Raw genomic sequence first — 15,764 nt, 5'->3', positions numbered from 1 at the left:
CGGCTACAGGGAGTAGGAGTAGGAGGGGGCGGAGCGAGGAGAGGAGGGAAAGATGACAACAAGATCTCGCCATCCTCTTGCTGGATTTTCTCTTCTTTACTCGTCCGCCATGCCCCGGTCGCCTCCCCCTCTCACAACCATCGATGCACACCGCATGCAGCAAAATTCAAGGCAATATTCACAGTCCGCCTCAACACTCTAATTAACAAATTGAAAAAGGCAGTAAGCAAACAAAAGGGATCTCAAGTGCCTTTAAAGTTTATCCAGGATAACACCCATACAACAACACTAACTAATGTAGGGTCACACGTTCGGCAAATCAGCACGTCTTGTCCTCAAGCAGCTCAGTCTAACACAAGCCTTGGAACTCCTCAGAGCCTCGTTACTGACGATGTAGTGAAGGTCCGAGTCTGAATGGATCTCCAGCGTGCTCCCGTCCGGCTTCTCGAGCACAAGCCTGCAGTTCCCAAGGTTGGCAGCATCAGTTGCGCTCTCCTGATGAAAGATCAGGCCGAGAAGTCTCTGCACGCAACCAGCAGGAGGCAGCACATTCACGTTCACTCGTTTGTAGAAGATCGTGTTCTGGTCTGAGACCTTGACTTTGAACTCAGTTTCCCACAGGTCCCCGTGCGAGAAAGGGTTGGGGTCAAAGCCCTGATTGATCGTCGACTGTGGAATTGAGTGCTGTGCAGGAGCTTGGAAGAATTGCCCCTGTGCGAATTGCTGCTGTGCATGCGCCAAGTTGTGAAATGTGTAGTCATGATTGGAAGGGATCGGGAGGGATCCACTGGGCTGGCTGTGCATGTCATGGTACATATCGTGTGTTGCAGATTGTTGTAGGTACAGGGGATCGATCTGTGCTGTGTTCATCATGGCCTCTGGATGGAATCGGTTCTGAAAAGCTTCCTCTTGATAGAGACTTTGACCCTCGAAATGTACTTCCCTGAAGTTGGTGCTTTGCGGCGAATTAGAATCGGGCACTATCCACCCTATCGTTTTGTCAGGATTCATATTGTCAAAGCTCTGAAAGTATAACTTGTACCCCAGGACTGTGATAGAAATTTGAATTTGATTCTGGGATGCAACTACAGTGGCTCGATGTCGCAAGCTGAGCGAGTGTTGCGAGCTGGGCGATTGCTGGAAGCGACGATCTGAAATTACAAATGCGAACGAACCAGTTTCAAAACGATGGCTGTGAACTGACAGAATTCAGGTGCAAGGAGGCAAAAAGATAGAAAGACAAGATGCAGTTCCTCGCAGGGTCTTGAAAGAAAGCTAAGGAGCCGCGTTACCAGGGATCCGAGAATGGAATATAAAGCAATATCGAAACAGGGGGTGCAGGTCAGAGGTGAGGAGGAACGGTGGACATCGGGAGCTGGGATCAGAAAAGAGGAGAAGTAGCAGGTTGATCGGATTGAGAGTGGACGAGGAGAGCTCCAGGAAGCTGGCGGATAGGTCGACCAGAGGATGCTGCCGTGAGAAGAGCCAGTACGGTAGGGGTTGAAGTGAGGATTGGCTGGGGAACACCTGTAGCCGACCCCTACCATACTCTATCAATTCCCATCTACCCCCTGGAGAAAATCACCCACCCTTGATATTTCCAGCTATTTCACATAAATGGTACCCGTACAAAACCACCTACAGGATTCATGGTACCACCCCCCCACCCTACGAATTCACTTCGAACCGCTGCGATTTTCTGTTTCGTCACGTTACTTCGGTCAGCTAGTCACGCCAAATGCGGAAGGTACAAACACGGGTCCTATGTACCCGAAAGAGGGGGTAGAGGTACCCTTGTTGATATGTGGTGATGGCGGGGTGGGTACGGACTCCAGAGCAGTGATTGACCTTCCTCAAGGGGTCAAATTAGGTCATGAGAGGGGGTAGGGGTAGAGGGTGAAGTTGAAGAAAGTGTTTCGCCCCACGGGGGTAGGATAGTAGCTCAAATCACTTTAAAATTAAAGAGGTCGTTATAGCCTCCGTTTGAAAATGAGTAGGCAGATTTCAGAGGTTGGACGGGTCCTTTGACGTGGCACGTCTCTTTTAAAAGGTTTACTTTTTTTTGTGTGTGTTTTTCTTTTACATGCGTTTTTTGTTTGGAAATGTTTTTTTTTTTGCTAAAAAAAACAGCAAACAGAGCAAGATAGAGGGAGGAGGGGAGCGAAGACCGAGACGGAGCCGCACCGAGCCATGCTTGCAGGTCCTTCAGTCCTGCACAACAGGAAGAGCGATACTAGAAGAGCTGATACTAGAAGAGCTGATACTACAAGAGCTGATACTAGAAGAGCTGATACTAGAAGAGCTGACACTAGAAGAGCTGATACTAGAAGAGCTGATACTAGAAGAGCTGACACTAGAAGAGCTGATACTAGAAGAGCTGATACTACAAGAGCTGACACTAGAAGAGCTGATACTACAAGAGCTGATACTAGAAGAGCTGATACTACAAGAGCTGACACTAGAAGAGCTGATACTAGAAGAGCTGATACTAGAAGAGCTGATACTAGAAGAGCTGACACTAGAAGAGCTGATACTAGAAGAGCTGATACTAGAAGAGCTGACACTAGAAGAGCTGATACTAGAAGAGCTGACACTAGAAGAGCTGACACTAGAAAAGCGATACTAGAAGAGCTGATACTAGAAGAGCTGATACTAGAAGAGCTGATACTAGAAGAGCTGATACTAGAAGAGCTGATACTAGAAGAGCTGATACTAGAAGAGCGATACTAGAAGAGCTGACACTAGAAGAGCGATACTAGAAGAGCTGATACTAGAAGAGCTGATACTAGTAGAGCTGACACTAGAAGAGCTGATACTAGAAGAGCTGACACTAGAAAAGCGATACTAGAAGAGCTGACACTAGAAGAGCTGATACTAGAAGAGCTGACACTAGAAGAGCTGATACTAGAAGAGCTGATACTAGAAGAGATGATACTAGAAGAGCACATGAGACAGGGTTGATTTGAAGACGTTTCGAGCATAACGACTGGACACTTCTAGGACGGTGATGACCCAAACATGGAGTTGTCGCGCTCAATCGGAAACAGCAAACAAGACATGTGTATGACATGATGCATCGAAATTGTAACATCATGCAAAGAACACATGCGATGAAGATGTTTGGGAGTTGCTAGAGACGTGTTGTCCGTTCTTGGCCGGGAGCCTCGTGAGCCGCCTGTAAACCACGGCTGGGTAGGATCTCTATGTGCAGTTGCTCCAAAACGGAACAGAATAAACAACGAATCGGAGTTGAAAATCATCCATTACACTTGGTATTAGAAACTCGATAGACTTGACTTCAGGCCGCTCTTTGGTCAAGGGGCAGATGATCCGAAAGAGGTCAGCGCCTGCTCCAGGCAAGAAGATGCTTAGTTGTGGTAAAGGCGACGAGGATTGTTGGTCTCGAAATGTCTGCCATGCTCAAGCTTCCTCTACATTTGAATCGCATCACAATAGTGTAAACAATATCAAGACACGTGAATGAATGAAGATCTCAAACAACGTTGTTCCAATAGATTCGCAAACATGGGCTCCATGCCATTGTCAGTATCCGCCTCATAGCCATTTCTCGATAAATGGGGAGAGAGGGAAGAAGAGTTGTTGTTCACATTTAGACATATGAGATTCTATCATTGAATATGCGATGCAACGATCTGTATCTGAGTGCTCAGGACCAACGGAGTGAAGATCTAGATCAGAACAATCTGCTGCATCGTTCTAGGATGTTGAGTTGTTCCCTTGAAGAGCTCATACTTATGGTCTGCCAATGAGGACCAACTGTATGTGAGTATGTGCGCGCGAGGCACAGAGGCAGACGCAGAGACAGAGAAACTGATGTCCAAGTGTCAGCTCGCCGTGACATCCCAAGACCGTAGGACGGAGTGACTCCCGTATCATGATGTTGATGGGATGATGATCTTCGTTCATCCTGCCCGTTGCATGCTCGGAGCCTGACTTGTTGATGTTCCGCTCGCTCCCCGACTTACCATGATCATGTGATGATCCAGGCCCTGCCGGGCCTCTCGAAACAAACCTGCCTCAGAATATGATAATATATAAAAGAGGGCAGCAATAAATGTTCTATTAGATTTTGAACTGTCCTAGGGACATCAAGGGACTGATCTTGAATTGCAGCCCTCCTCCCCGCTCCCCACCTCCCTCTCCCTCTCCCTCTCAATTTTTTTTTTGTGTGTGTTTTACTTTTACATGTGTTTTTTGTTTGGCAATGTTTTTTTTTGCTAAAAAAAAACAGCAAACAGAGCAAGATAGAGAGGGAGGAGGGGAGCGAAGACCGAGACGGAGCCGCCCCGAGCCATGCTTGCAGGTCCTTCAGTCCTACACAACAGGAAGAGCGATACTAGAAGAGCTGATACTAGAAGAGGGATACTAGAAGAGCTGATACTAGAAGAGCTGATACTAGAAGAGCTGATACTAGAAGAGCTGATACTAGAAGAGCTGATACTAGAAGAGCGACACTAGAAGAGCGATACTAGAAGAGCTGATACTAGAAGAGCTGACACTAGAAGAGCGATACTAGAAGAGCTGACACTAGAAGAGCTGATACTAGAAGAGCACATGAGACAGGGTTGATTTGAAGACGTTTCGAGCATAACGACTGGACACTTCTAGGACGGTGATGACCCAAACATGGCATTGTCGCGCTCAATCGGAAACAGCAAACAAGACATGTGTATGACATGATGCATCGAAATTGTAACATCATGCAAAGAACACATGCGATGAAGATGTTTGGGAGTTGCTAGAGACGTGTTGTCCTTTCTTGGCCGGGAGCCTCGTGAGCCGCCTGTAAACCACGGCTGGGTAGGATCTCTATGTGCAGTTGCTCCAAAACGGAACAGAACAAACAACGACTTGGAGTTGAAAATCATCCATTACACTTGGTATTAGAAACTCGATAAACTTGACTTCAGGCCGCTCTTTGGTCAAGGGGCAGATGATCCGAAAGAGGTCAGCGCCTGCTCCAGGCAAGAAGATGCTTAGTTGTGGTAAAGGCGACGAGGATTGTTGGTCTCGAAATGTCTGCCATGCTCAAGCTTCCTCTACATTTGAATCGCATCACAATAGTGTAAACAATATCAAGACACGTGAATGAATGAAGATCTCAAACAACGTTGTTCCAATAGATTCGCAAACATGGGCTCCATGCCATTGTCAGTATCCGCCTCATAGCCATTTCTCGATAAATGGGGAGAGAGGGAAGAAGAGTTGTTGTTCACATTTAGACATATGAGATTCTATCATTGAATATGCGATGCAACGATCTGTATCTGAGTGCTCAGGACCAACGGAGTGAAGATCTAGATCAGAACAATCTGCTGCATCGTTCTAGGATGTTGCGTTGTTCCCTTGAAGAGCTCATACTTATGGTCTGCCGATGAGGACCAACTGTATGTGAGTATGTGCGCGCGAGACACAGAGGCAGTCGAAGAGACAGAGACATTGACAGATCTGCGGTATCAGCCGCAGTTTGGTGTTCCGTTAGTCACTGAGCCTAATGTCCAAGTGTCAGCTCGACATAGCTGGACCGTCCCACGACTAGGAGTATGTTGATGAGATGATGATCTTCGTTGATCCTGCCCGGTGCATGCTCGGAGCCTGACTTGTTGATGTTCCGCTCGCTCCCCGTCGGACTTGCCATGATTCAGGCCCTGCCGCTGTGCCGGGCCTCTCGAAACAAACCTGCCTCAGAATATGATGATATAAAAGATTCATCTTGAGGGCAGCAATAAATGTTCTATTAGATTTTGAACTGTCCTAGGGACATCAAGGGACTGATCTTCAATTGCAGCCCTCCTCTCCCTCTCCCTCTCCCTCTCCCTCTCCCTCTCCCTCTCCCTCTCCCTGTCATCCTCCTCCTCACTCTGCCTTCATGTTCTGCTGTCTCCTTCTTCGCATCCCTGATCCCTCACTTCATCCTGAATACCATCCCATGATCTCGGCTGAATGACAGCTTTACTTCTTACCCCATGCTTTTCCATGGCCTACATCTCATCGCAGTTTTTTCGATCTTCTCTTCCTCAATCTCTCTCCCACACTCTTTGGCGCCGCTCCTTCCGCCGCTCAAGGGCGGAACCCCAGGGAACTTTGCCTTGAACGTATCCGGAGGTGATGAGATGAAATCTTCGAGAAGGTCTGATGATCATTCTTGCAGCTGGAACCATCGACGATTTGTCATCCTCCGTCATGAAATTGGCGTCCGAGGACGTGGTCTCACCCCTTCCTGCCCTATCGCAGTCTGACCTCTCGCTCTGACAGGATGTGGTAGCAAAGAGAAGGGCGATCTTGAGGCACCTTGCCGGCAGCATGCAGAGCAGCGTCTGCCATTCGGATGAGAAGCGAACTCAACCGCAGTCCACCTCCTCCATCGTGCTGTCAGGGTATCCGAGGGAAGCTCAAGGGAGAGTGAAGGGGAACAACACTGGGAAGTCAGTCTGGGACGACAGCTACGAAACCCCCCCGCTGAGCGAAGAGGACGTTCCGTTCTCGCTCCCAGGACTCTCCAACCTTGGCCTCGAAGATTTCGACATCGGCTACCTGCGGAAACGGGAGCAGGAGAAGAATAGGCTGATAGTGATGCATCTTTGCCTCTCCCCCCCCCACCCCTGATCGCCTTTTCCAGGCGTCGGACCCCAAGTACGCCAGGGATCCGGACCTGGTGAGATAGGCGCCTTGAAGCATGTTGCGTCCAGTTGATGCCACCCCAGCTCGTTGAGGCTCTCTACCCCAGCAGGCCCGCCAATCGCTCCGACCTGCTGGAGGTACAGGGCAGAGGAGACGAGCTTGCTACGTGCTACCTGTGATGACGCGCGTGTACTGCTGCAGGTGTCGCCTGCCAAGTTCGCCCTCGCAGTCGTTCGAGCGATGGGGTGGAATGGTGCTTGAAACTTTGTCGTCCAAGCTCTCTGAGGATCCGGCAGGAACAAAGCAGGAGTTGCGAGCGATGAAGAGGAGGTACAAGGAAGATCGGATGGCTGAGTTGGGCCCCTGGGGTCCCAAGGGCCCTCCGGTTGATGGTTGTCTTGTTGCAAACTCCTCTTGACTCCCTCCAGCCGGTTGAAATGCATTCGCCGTCCACTTCAGAGCCGATGAATGATCCTGTTGGTGAGAGAGGCGAGGAAGAGGAGGAGGAAGAGGAGGAGCAGTAGCGAGCAGGAGCAGGAGCAGTAGCGAGCAGGAGCAGGAGCAGGAGCAGGAGCAGGAGCAGGAGCAGGAGCAGGAGCAGGAGCAGGAGCAGGAGCAGGAGCAGGAGCAGGAGCAGGAGCAGGAGCAGGAGCAGGAGCAGGAGCAGGAGCAGGAATAGGAGGAGCAGTAGAAGGAGAGGAGATCGGAGGTGGTGGAGGAGGAGGCGAGGGAGAGAGGGGGATGATACCGCTGCTTGCAGGTGCCCTCGAGCGCGCGATAGATGAGATCTCTTCCAACGAGTTGATTTTACAACCCTCCAGCCATCTGCAGTCGAGGCGCACAAAAATTCTCCAGCTGGGTCCCCAGACCTGACGCCTGTCGGCAGGAGGCCGCTGCCGCAGAGGAGGAGGAAATTTGGTCAGCATGCTCGGGTGAGCAGCATGCTCCAGCGAGGGTTGGTGTGGTGAAAGGCATGAGGGCAGGATGATGGACCGAAAGTTTTCGGCCCGATGATGGGGAGGGAGCCGAGCACAGTATCGGAAGCCCAGTGGGGCCTCGGGGACAGCGTTTACTTCAATGAGATGGATTGGGGTTTCTCCATGGGAGAAGGCGAGATGGATCCTTATGACGGTTGACGACAAGGAGCGACGGGCTCAGGCGTGCGGACTTATGCCCTGCTGATCGTTTTCTGCTCATCGTTTTCTTCAGTCTATGTACATGCTCTACAAGATTCACTCTGTTAACACAGGTTCTGCGTAACAGACATGGAATGTCTCTTCATCCCTGGGGGGAACAAACCGTCAGCGTGATCAACTTGGGCGTGCAATAGAGCCACTCACGTCATCCCGAACTCGTTGAAGTCATCTTCCGTGGCCTGCGGCGCAAAGTTAGCGAGCCAGCTCGTGATAATGACCCGCTCCACCTCGTAACATACGGTGATCCTCCCCAGACAGTAGCTCTCAGCTCGAGCCTGCGGAACCTTTTACCGCCTCTCGAGCACAGAGAAGATGAGAGGGTGAAAGGAGAGAGGGAGGGAGGGTGGGTGGGTGGGTGGGAGAGGAGGAGGCGAGTTGAGGACAGTAGAGGGGACCTTATCCTTATTGAAGAATTCCTCCAACGACGAAGTATGAAGGAAATGTCTCGGGCAATCGACATTGAAAGCGACGTACAAGCTGCAAGATGAGAGTCAAAAAGTTCTTTGGAGCAGAGGCGACGGACCTGTTGCCGTAGGCGTCCGTGCGATCCTTTCCACAAGGCATAAAGAGAGCCACGTCACCCGGTTCGAAGCTGGAGAGGATCACGGGATTCAGTTGGAGAAGGGAGGAGAAGGAAGGAGAACAAGGGAGATGGGGATCAGGTTGAGCGCAGGACGAGAGTCTCGGAGGAGGTCGAGCATGAAGTAGTTGAGGTCAAGGTAGTAGAGGCCAACCTGGACAAGGATATCTTGATTGACTGCCCAGGATTCTCCTTCCGCTCCTCTGGCTTTCCCATGAGCTCTGAAATTCTCTGCAGCATGTTCTGTTTTCCCAACAAGGAGGAAGAGTCAAGTCTCTCCTCCTCCCCAACATAACCGTCCTCACGTCAAGCTTGACCTCTAGGTCACGATCTTCACTTCCTCTAAGCGCGCGCGACGAGGACGGGAGCGGCTTGATTACTTCCATCCCAAGACTGGCAGACAGCTTTGAAGCAAACGACAGCAGCTTCTCCCTCTGCGCGAATATCATCAGACTTGAGGATCTGAAGCAGGCGGACAGAACTGACGTTGGACTTCTCGAGCTGCAGCTCCTCCCCAACTTTCTTGTTCTGGATCTCCAAGGATGCGGCGTTCTGCATGGCGCCTGAGAACAGCTTGTTCTTCTTTTCTAGTTCCTCCTCGAGCTTCGAGATCTGGGCTTCCGACCTGCAGAATGAAATTCACCATGGCAGGATTTAAATTTCAGAGGGTCACTTTTGTGCATTCATCTGGAGTTCTGAGAAGTTCTTGAAAGTCTCGCTCTCTCGTTGGGACTTGCTCTTCTCGACCAGATCGCCGATGCTCGAAATGACATTCTGAAAGCCAAGCTCTAGTCAGCCGTTCCCTCCCTCCCTCCAGCATCTCCACTTTCACCTCTAGGGATTTCGGGTCCATGATGTCCCGATCCTCCGACTTCCGCAGCCTCGAGGATTGTGGCGTTTGACGTTGCAAGTCGATTTGCAGCAGAGAGCCAATTCGTATCAGCGCATTCTGCAACTTTTCCCTCTGCGCCCTCTCCATGTTGACTCGCTCAATCGTTTCATTCAGCTTGAGCTGCAGTTCAGCCTTCCCTTCGTTCGCCTTGCGCCACAGCCTCTCCTTCTCCGACAGCTCGTTCTCCAGCTCCTCCATCTGACTCTTCACTGCCTCCATGTCCTGGTTCACCCTCTTATCCGGCTCCTCAGACCTCGGAGCCTCCTCCTGCTCTCCTTCCGCCTTCGCACCGCTGGCATCTCCTCTCTCCCTCGTGATCTGAAGCAGCTGGAAGTTTCCAGCCGCCCCTTCTTCAAGATCTCTCAGTCGGATCTCTGGCAGCTGCTTCGGCCTCCTCGAGACATGGATTTCCATCCTCGGCGGATGCCCCGCAGCCCCGCTCGCTCCTTCATTGAGGAGGTCGAGGAGAGGAGCTGGGAGGTAGGCTTCATACTTCTCCAGAAACTCCAGCCTCCGCTCTTCCTCGTTGTCTACCAGATCTTGCACGGCTCCTGAAATGTGCTCCGCGTTCGCAACGAGGTTGTCGTAATACGCATTTCTCTTGTGAACCTCTTCACACCAAGCTTTGTAGGTTTCCGGCAGCCTTAGGACGATCTCGACTTGATTGATTCTTCTTTTCCTCTCGTTCACCGCTCCAGCCAACAGAGCATCCGACTGTAAGCCTCCCCGTCACCGGTGAGCTCGAGAGGAACTAAGAGGACTTACCTTCTTCTTCGTGTCAAGCAGACGTCCTTGCAGTGTGGCTACCCTCTGCAGTTTGTCCAAAATCCCTTCTGTCATCTGCTTCTTTGCAAGAGAGCAACCTTCCATGAGCTTCTGATGGCTGTTATCGTGCGTCGAAAGCTCGTTGAAGCCATCTTTGAACTGTGAGTACTTGGATTGTAGCTTGTTCATGAGGTCCAAAAGGTTCCCAACGTCCCTCTCTCCATTCGACAGGTCAGGGAGGGTCGCTTCCAACTCTCGAACATCTTCCGATATTGCTGAGTTGAAGTTCTCGATCTCGATTCTCTCCGACGACATGCTCTCTAAGAAGCTCTCGACTTCGGCGATCGTCGATCTTTCCGACATATCCCCGTTCGTCATCTCCAGGTTCACAAGATCTTCGAGCTCTTGGAACGCAACGATGCATTCTCCGACCTTGCTTTCGAGCACACTTACAAGGGAGTGGCAAGATTCAACACATTTGTTCAGAAGGTCGGTGTCCTTGACAAAAGAAATCAACTTGGTTCCCTCCGGAACTCTCCAGACCGCACAATGTGCCTTGTGAAGACTGGTCATCTGGAGCTTTTCAAGGCATGCATCAACTTCTGATCTCTTGAGATTTTCTTCTGTGCTCAGACGAGCCGATTCAAGCTCTGTTTCCAACTTCTCGATAGACTTCCTGACAGCACTGAAGTAGCACATGAGCGACTTCCTTGCCAAAGCCGATCCGCGATGCTGCATCTTGACTTCATTTCGAATGTCCTGGCATGCTTTCTCTCTCGCTTTCGCAGCCACCAAGAAGGCATCAGCGGTTGCCTACACTCAGCATGAGGTTGAACAAATACAGAGAGAATCGATATCTCTTATCTCAGATGAGAAGACAGGCCATACCTTCCAATGGGCGAATCTTGCATAGAAATTAAAGATGGCACTCTGCATAGGCTCGCCCGAGTCTTGATTCGACATGAACGCGCTGTTGGACAATGACTGCAAGCAGCAGGATCAAGAAGACGATTCAAGGATAGTAAGAACAACCTTCTCTTGATTCGGTAATTGAGCCTTGATCACAATGATTTCATCTTCGGTCTTAGTGCCCGCCAACCCGGACTTGAACCATGACTTGTCGTAAAAGAAAATGACTTGATTATCTTGGCGCGGAAGGCCGTACGAGGACAGCGTCTTTCTTTGGTTCATACCACTCTCTGGCTCCCACTCGCACATCACAATTTGGTTCTCGACTTCGATTTCCAGTTGCCGCTTGATGGTGGAATAAAGTTCCTGCACGAGATTTACACAAGAGGATGCGCTACAAACGCTTGCAGACTGCTCCTCACCTCCACAAGAGAGCCTCCAGGCAAGTCCAGAGAGAGAGGCCTCCCCGAGAGGGCCGAGCAAACAGGTATGAGCATGTGGGTTGTCGATCGGTTTACTAGAGAGCTCGGTCAATATTTCAACCCCCTGTCTTGTCCGAGCTCCCACTTCCCGCCGTTCAAACCTCAGGAGGAGGACAACACATGCAGACTTGAGATGTTCAGATGCCCATCAAGAAATCTCCTGTACGTCAAAGTCCCCCGTCACCTCGCGACTCTCCCAAACCAACCATCCCCCACACGATGCTTCTAAAATGCTCCTTGCTGATTCTAGGTACCTCTGATCACCTCATTTCTTCAGCCTATGCATCTTTATCTTCCATCTGCTTCTCTCTGACACTCTCTCCCCCCTCTCTCCCTCCTGCCTCCTCCTATCTCATCCCCATAGTTCACCCACATTTGCTTGCCTGCATTTTGGCGCAAACCATGGTTGACCCTACCCCTACCCTCTCTTTGGGATTCTTTCCGGGATTTTCACCCCTCCATTATAGAATAATTACTCTATCATAAGGGGGGTTATCTCCAAACACACCCGTCAACGACAATACCGTAGGGTCAACAGTAACCCCACCCCTCTAGGTGCAACAAGGAGACCACCAGCCTGGTGAGCTTTTCAGTCATCTGACAAATGCTGGGAGAACGACTAGCTCAACGAGTTCACCTCACCATTGTGTATAGAAAATTTAAAAAGGCATTCAATTCTCACAATATTACGATACGGTCTGAAAAGTGCAAGACACCGTGGCACCTCACCGGCAGCATAGACAAGCAGGCCCTCTCGGGGAGGCCTCTCTCTGACCCATTACGGCGAGTGAAGCGGCGAGTGAAGTTCGACAACTTCTTGTAGTCTTGATTCCGGGAAACGTATCAGCAAATTCGAAGATGTGTGAGAAATGCAAGGTGTTTCGGTTTTATGAAGAGTCTCCACAACAGCACGAGAGGAAAATATTTCTAAGGTACAGACATCAAAAGTTTTAGGAATGATCCCCGACGACATGTGAATGCACAGGATAGTCAGTTTGAAGGTTGCGGGACTGCCAACACCAAGAACAAGGCAGAGAGATTCGTTGTCATTCAAGGGGATTACTCTCAGAATCCTCTAGGGTGCAAATGGCTGGACTTGAAGCCTGGAACGGTGAGCTGGCTCTCTCCGCTAGATAGGTTGTTTGCTCCGATTGCAAGGTACAGGCTCTATGAACTCGAGCTGAGATGTTTGGGAGGACAACTCACTCTGCAATGTGCCAGAGTTCAGTCTCCCTCCTGCTCGGGCCATAATGGCGACGAAGTTTGTGCAACATGCCCTGAAAACTGAGTTTCGAGGTAGATAGCATACAACTCGTCCACTTCCTTCTGTATCTGAGCGACGCTACCATGATCTTGCGGAGAACAGCGTGCATCTCTCTCGCGCGATTTGATCCAGAACGGGCTGTTGCATGACTTTCTATCGCAAGGTCGAATCCACACGTCGGGCAACTCTTCCTTTACGATCAACTGGTACAGCGCAGATTCTGTGACAGCATTTGGGTGGAAGCAGGAGTAGAGGCTCAAGTTATTCTTGGGGGAAGTGACGAAAACGAAATCAACCTCCACGGAGCAATCCGTGACATCAAGAGGAGGATGCGGCGACATCCAGGAATTCGTCGCAGAACCCTTGCTTGCGAACGTCTGAAAGGATCGACAGCAGAGTAGCTTGACGCGAGGATCGCTGCCAGAGATCGCTGCCAGAGATCGCTGCTTGATGAGGACACAACAAGGTAGCAGTTGCCCGTCGTGCCTTGCTCCGCCACGAGTATCGTCGGTCAAGGAATCTGATGCTTGATCGGAGTTGGTAGTATCCGAGGGTACCCCTCCCTGTCCCCAGCGGTCCAACTCCGAGAGGTGCGGTAAAAGATATCATTTGATAGAAAATAAGCAAGTTCCTTGTTAAAATAAGACGATTCCTCATAAATATGCTTAAATTAAGAGGTTTCAAGTTTGAAATAACAGGATTCTGCCAATGATTTGAGGCCGGCGACTACTGGAAGATTTCAACTCCGATATGACCCTACCCCCATCAAATACCTCTTAAAGACCCACCCCTCACTCTATCATGCCCAGCCATACGGACACTTCTTGCCGTGTAGTAGGAGTAGGTAGTAGTAGTATTAATAGTAAGTAATAGTAAGTAATAGTAAGTAATAGTAAGTAATAGTAAGTAATAGTAAGTAATAGTAATATTTCAAGTTATAGAGTAGTGTGTAAAAGTAAAGTAGTACTTCCTGTGACAATTGACTGATGATCGCAATCAATGACTTTTTTTTAACTCTGGGTTTTCAAACTTTGATGATCAATTCCCGGCCCCACTGGCAGTCACTATTGAATGATTTGTGTTCACTCAGCCGGTCCCAGTGGGCCCCCGCTCGGAGTACAGCAACCTTGACTTCAATATAACAACACGAACTAGTGATACATTTGTATGTGCAAGAATACAGTCAGACCGACTCCTCATACTTGTGTGATGACCCGAACTTGCCCGATGAGGTCCTCCTCGCCCTACAGCGACATGAGCAAGCAGCAAGCAGCACCGCTCCGACTCTCGTACCTCGCACGTCATGGCTTCGGCGCTGCTGTTGGTCAGGAGGCTCGAAAGACACCATCGCGCTGAGCTGCAAGCCAGCTGCGGTGCTCAAGTCAACCTCCAGCTCAGAGCCCTTGACCCGCTCCTCACCTGGTAACTTTCTGAGTTGGTCTCCTCGCGGCAGGTCTGGTCAAAGTTTTGCCGTCAGCAGGAAGGCAAGCAGGCAGCAGGGGAGACCTTGGCCTTGCGTGCCTGTCCAGGGAGGCAGATCTTGTTGAAGTCTCCTCCGATGTACAAACAATCCCTGATTGTGGCGAGGGAGAACACGGGGCCGCCGATCCCCGGAACGCTCATCCACGAGCCGTCGTGCCAGCGGGCAAGCTGCGAGAGGAGAGGATCAGGTGTGTAAGAGTGTGGAGAACGAGGACGGACATTGTCGAAGTAGGAGACCAGTCCTCGCCAGTTGACGCTGGTGAAGGAGCCGCCGACGAAGAGCTCTCCCCCCATGGCAGCCATGGAATGCACAGAGCCGTCGAAGTCGCCCATCGAGTACCACTCGTCCTTCAGCATGTAGGCAATCGAGCGGGCAGGAAGTAGTCCGGCTCTGCAGCAACTTGGGTAAGACGACAAGGACAGGGAGGGAGGGAGGGAGGGAGGGAGGGAGGGGAGGGAGGGAGGGGAGGGTAGGCAGAACAGAGTAGAGGAGGAAAAAGAAGAGGGCGGAGAAGGGGGAAGTAGGGAGGGAGAGTGTTCACGTACGATTTGAAACTTCCACCAGCGTATACCCTGACGTCCACATCCTCCACGATCACGAGGGTGTAAACGTCCCCACCTTATCACTTGTCAAACACCTGGACGCGAACAACAGCGAGAGAGACCTTGCAGACCATCTTTCAGGCCGCTCCACGTTCCCAGCTGAGGCCCTCCAGAGCTGTCAAACCGAGCCACCTGCTGAATCTCTCTCCCATCGGAGGACCGGAAAGTGAACGACCCCCCTACGAAAAGTGTCTTGTTCATGACGGCCTGCGGCAACCTCAGTGTCACATCCTCCCCTGCCCGACAGCTGGGCGAGAACTGGAGTACCAGGCAGAAGATAACGCCAAGGGGCGGCGAGCCGGGGATAGTCGACCACTGATGAGTCTCCTCGTCCCAAAGCGCGAGCGGCCCCGTCCTGTTCTGATCCCGAACGGCCGAGTTGAAGGTGGTGAAGGACCCGCCGACTGCGACTTGGCCCTGCCTATGACGTCAGCAGACTGACGTCAAGGAGTCTCGCTACCCACCATGAACTCCTCGACCGAGTAGACTGCGCCGTTCATGCCATGGCCGAGTCTGTAGAGCGAGTTGCCGTCGTACCTGAGCGAGCATGTAAGATGGGAGGACGGCGCTGCTGCTCTAGTGACCTTGCGATCATGCCAATCGTCGAGAAGGTGTCCTGCTGGCTGGAAGTCGTGGAGGAGGTTGAGACGTTGAGCTCAGCTGAATCGAAGGTTCCTCCTACGTACAGCTGGATGGGAGATGAGTGTGATGGAGCCGGGGGAGGAAGAAAGGAGTAGGAAAGGGGAAAACAGAACAAGAGGGAATGGAGGAATGGATGGGAAAGGGCGGTGGGGAGGTGGAGGAGGACGAGTAACGGGGGCCAGGGGAGGAGGGAGGAGGGAGGAGGGAGGAGGGAGGAGGGAGGAGGGAGGAGGGAGGAGGGAGGAGGGAGGAGGGAGGAGGGAGGAGGGAGGAGGAGGAGGAGGGAGGAGGGAGACGAGACGGGGAG

At 51.2% G+C, this 15,764-nt stretch overlaps 5 protein-coding genes across 5 annotated transcripts in view; 2 read left to right on the top strand and 3 right to left on the bottom strand.

Moving 5' to 3' along the window:
• Window positions 1-303: 303 nt before the first annotated feature.
• GUITHDRAFT_106167 (hypothetical protein) lies at window positions 304-873 on the bottom strand (the record flags this gene model as incomplete). Its single annotated transcript, XM_005835011.1, has 1 exon — window positions 304-873. One exon carries the CDS (start codon window positions 871-873, stop codon window positions 304-306), a length of 570 nt encoding a protein of 189 aa, XP_005835068.1.
• Window positions 874-2,190: 1,317 nt separating this feature from the next.
• On the top strand, window positions 2,191-2,626 carry GUITHDRAFT_137034 (hypothetical protein; the record flags this gene model as incomplete). The annotated part of the gene is made up of 2 exons (XM_005835010.1): window positions 2,191-2,200; window positions 2,223-2,626. 2 exons carry the CDS (start codon window positions 2,191-2,193, stop codon window positions 2,624-2,626), a joined length of 414 nt encoding a protein of 137 aa, XP_005835067.1.
• A 3,361-nt stretch (window positions 2,627-5,987) lies between these two features.
• On the top strand, window positions 5,988-7,515 carry GUITHDRAFT_137033 (hypothetical protein; the record flags this gene model as incomplete). Its single annotated transcript, XM_005835009.1, has 9 exons — window positions 5,988-6,126; window positions 6,173-6,228; window positions 6,277-6,591; window positions 6,641-6,676; window positions 6,726-6,779; window positions 6,844-6,895; window positions 6,939-7,027; window positions 7,071-7,122; window positions 7,403-7,515. The coding sequence occupies 9 exons, from the start codon at window positions 5,988-5,990 to the stop codon at window positions 7,513-7,515; spliced, it is 906 nt and encodes a 301-aa protein (XP_005835066.1).
• Window positions 7,516-7,874: 359 nt separating this feature from the next.
• GUITHDRAFT_106165 (hypothetical protein) lies at window positions 7,875-11,481 on the bottom strand (the record flags this gene model as incomplete). Its single annotated transcript, XM_005835008.1, has 14 exons — window positions 7,875-7,926; window positions 7,983-8,017; window positions 8,066-8,113; window positions 8,234-8,315; window positions 8,362-8,430; window positions 8,573-8,661; window positions 8,715-8,852; window positions 8,905-9,043; window positions 9,092-9,192; window positions 9,251-10,024; window positions 10,076-10,888; window positions 10,964-11,059; window positions 11,108-11,350; window positions 11,407-11,481. The coding sequence occupies 14 exons, from the start codon at window positions 11,479-11,481 to the stop codon at window positions 7,875-7,877; spliced, it is 2,754 nt and encodes a 917-aa protein (XP_005835065.1).
• Window positions 11,482-13,926: 2,445 nt separating this feature from the next.
• The window catches only part of GUITHDRAFT_137031 (hypothetical protein), a gene marked incomplete at both ends in the record, with an annotated part of 19,481 nt that continues 17,643 nt past the window's right edge, over window positions 13,927-15,764 (bottom strand). The window contains 9 exons of the mRNA XM_005835007.1: window positions 13,927-13,974; window positions 14,024-14,098; window positions 14,150-14,185; window positions 14,237-14,603; window positions 14,759-14,831; window positions 14,878-15,022; window positions 15,083-15,232; window positions 15,280-15,352; window positions 15,400-15,503. Coding sequence (XP_005835064.1) covers window positions 13,927-13,974; window positions 14,024-14,098; window positions 14,150-14,185; window positions 14,237-14,603; window positions 14,759-14,831; window positions 14,878-15,022; window positions 15,083-15,232; window positions 15,280-15,352; window positions 15,400-15,503 — 1,071 coding nt within the window. The remainder of the gene's footprint in view (window positions 13,975-14,023; window positions 14,099-14,149; window positions 14,186-14,236; window positions 14,604-14,758; window positions 14,832-14,877; window positions 15,023-15,082; window positions 15,233-15,279; window positions 15,353-15,399; window positions 15,504-15,764) is intronic.

Source organism: Guillardia theta (genome assembly GCF_000315625.1).
Source record: "Guillardia theta CCMP2712 unplaced genomic scaffold GUITHscaffold_23, whole genome shotgun sequence".
NCBI lineage: Eukaryota > Cryptophyceae > Pyrenomonadales > Geminigeraceae > Guillardia > Guillardia theta.
This window is presented reverse-complemented; position numbering and strand designations above follow the sequence as displayed.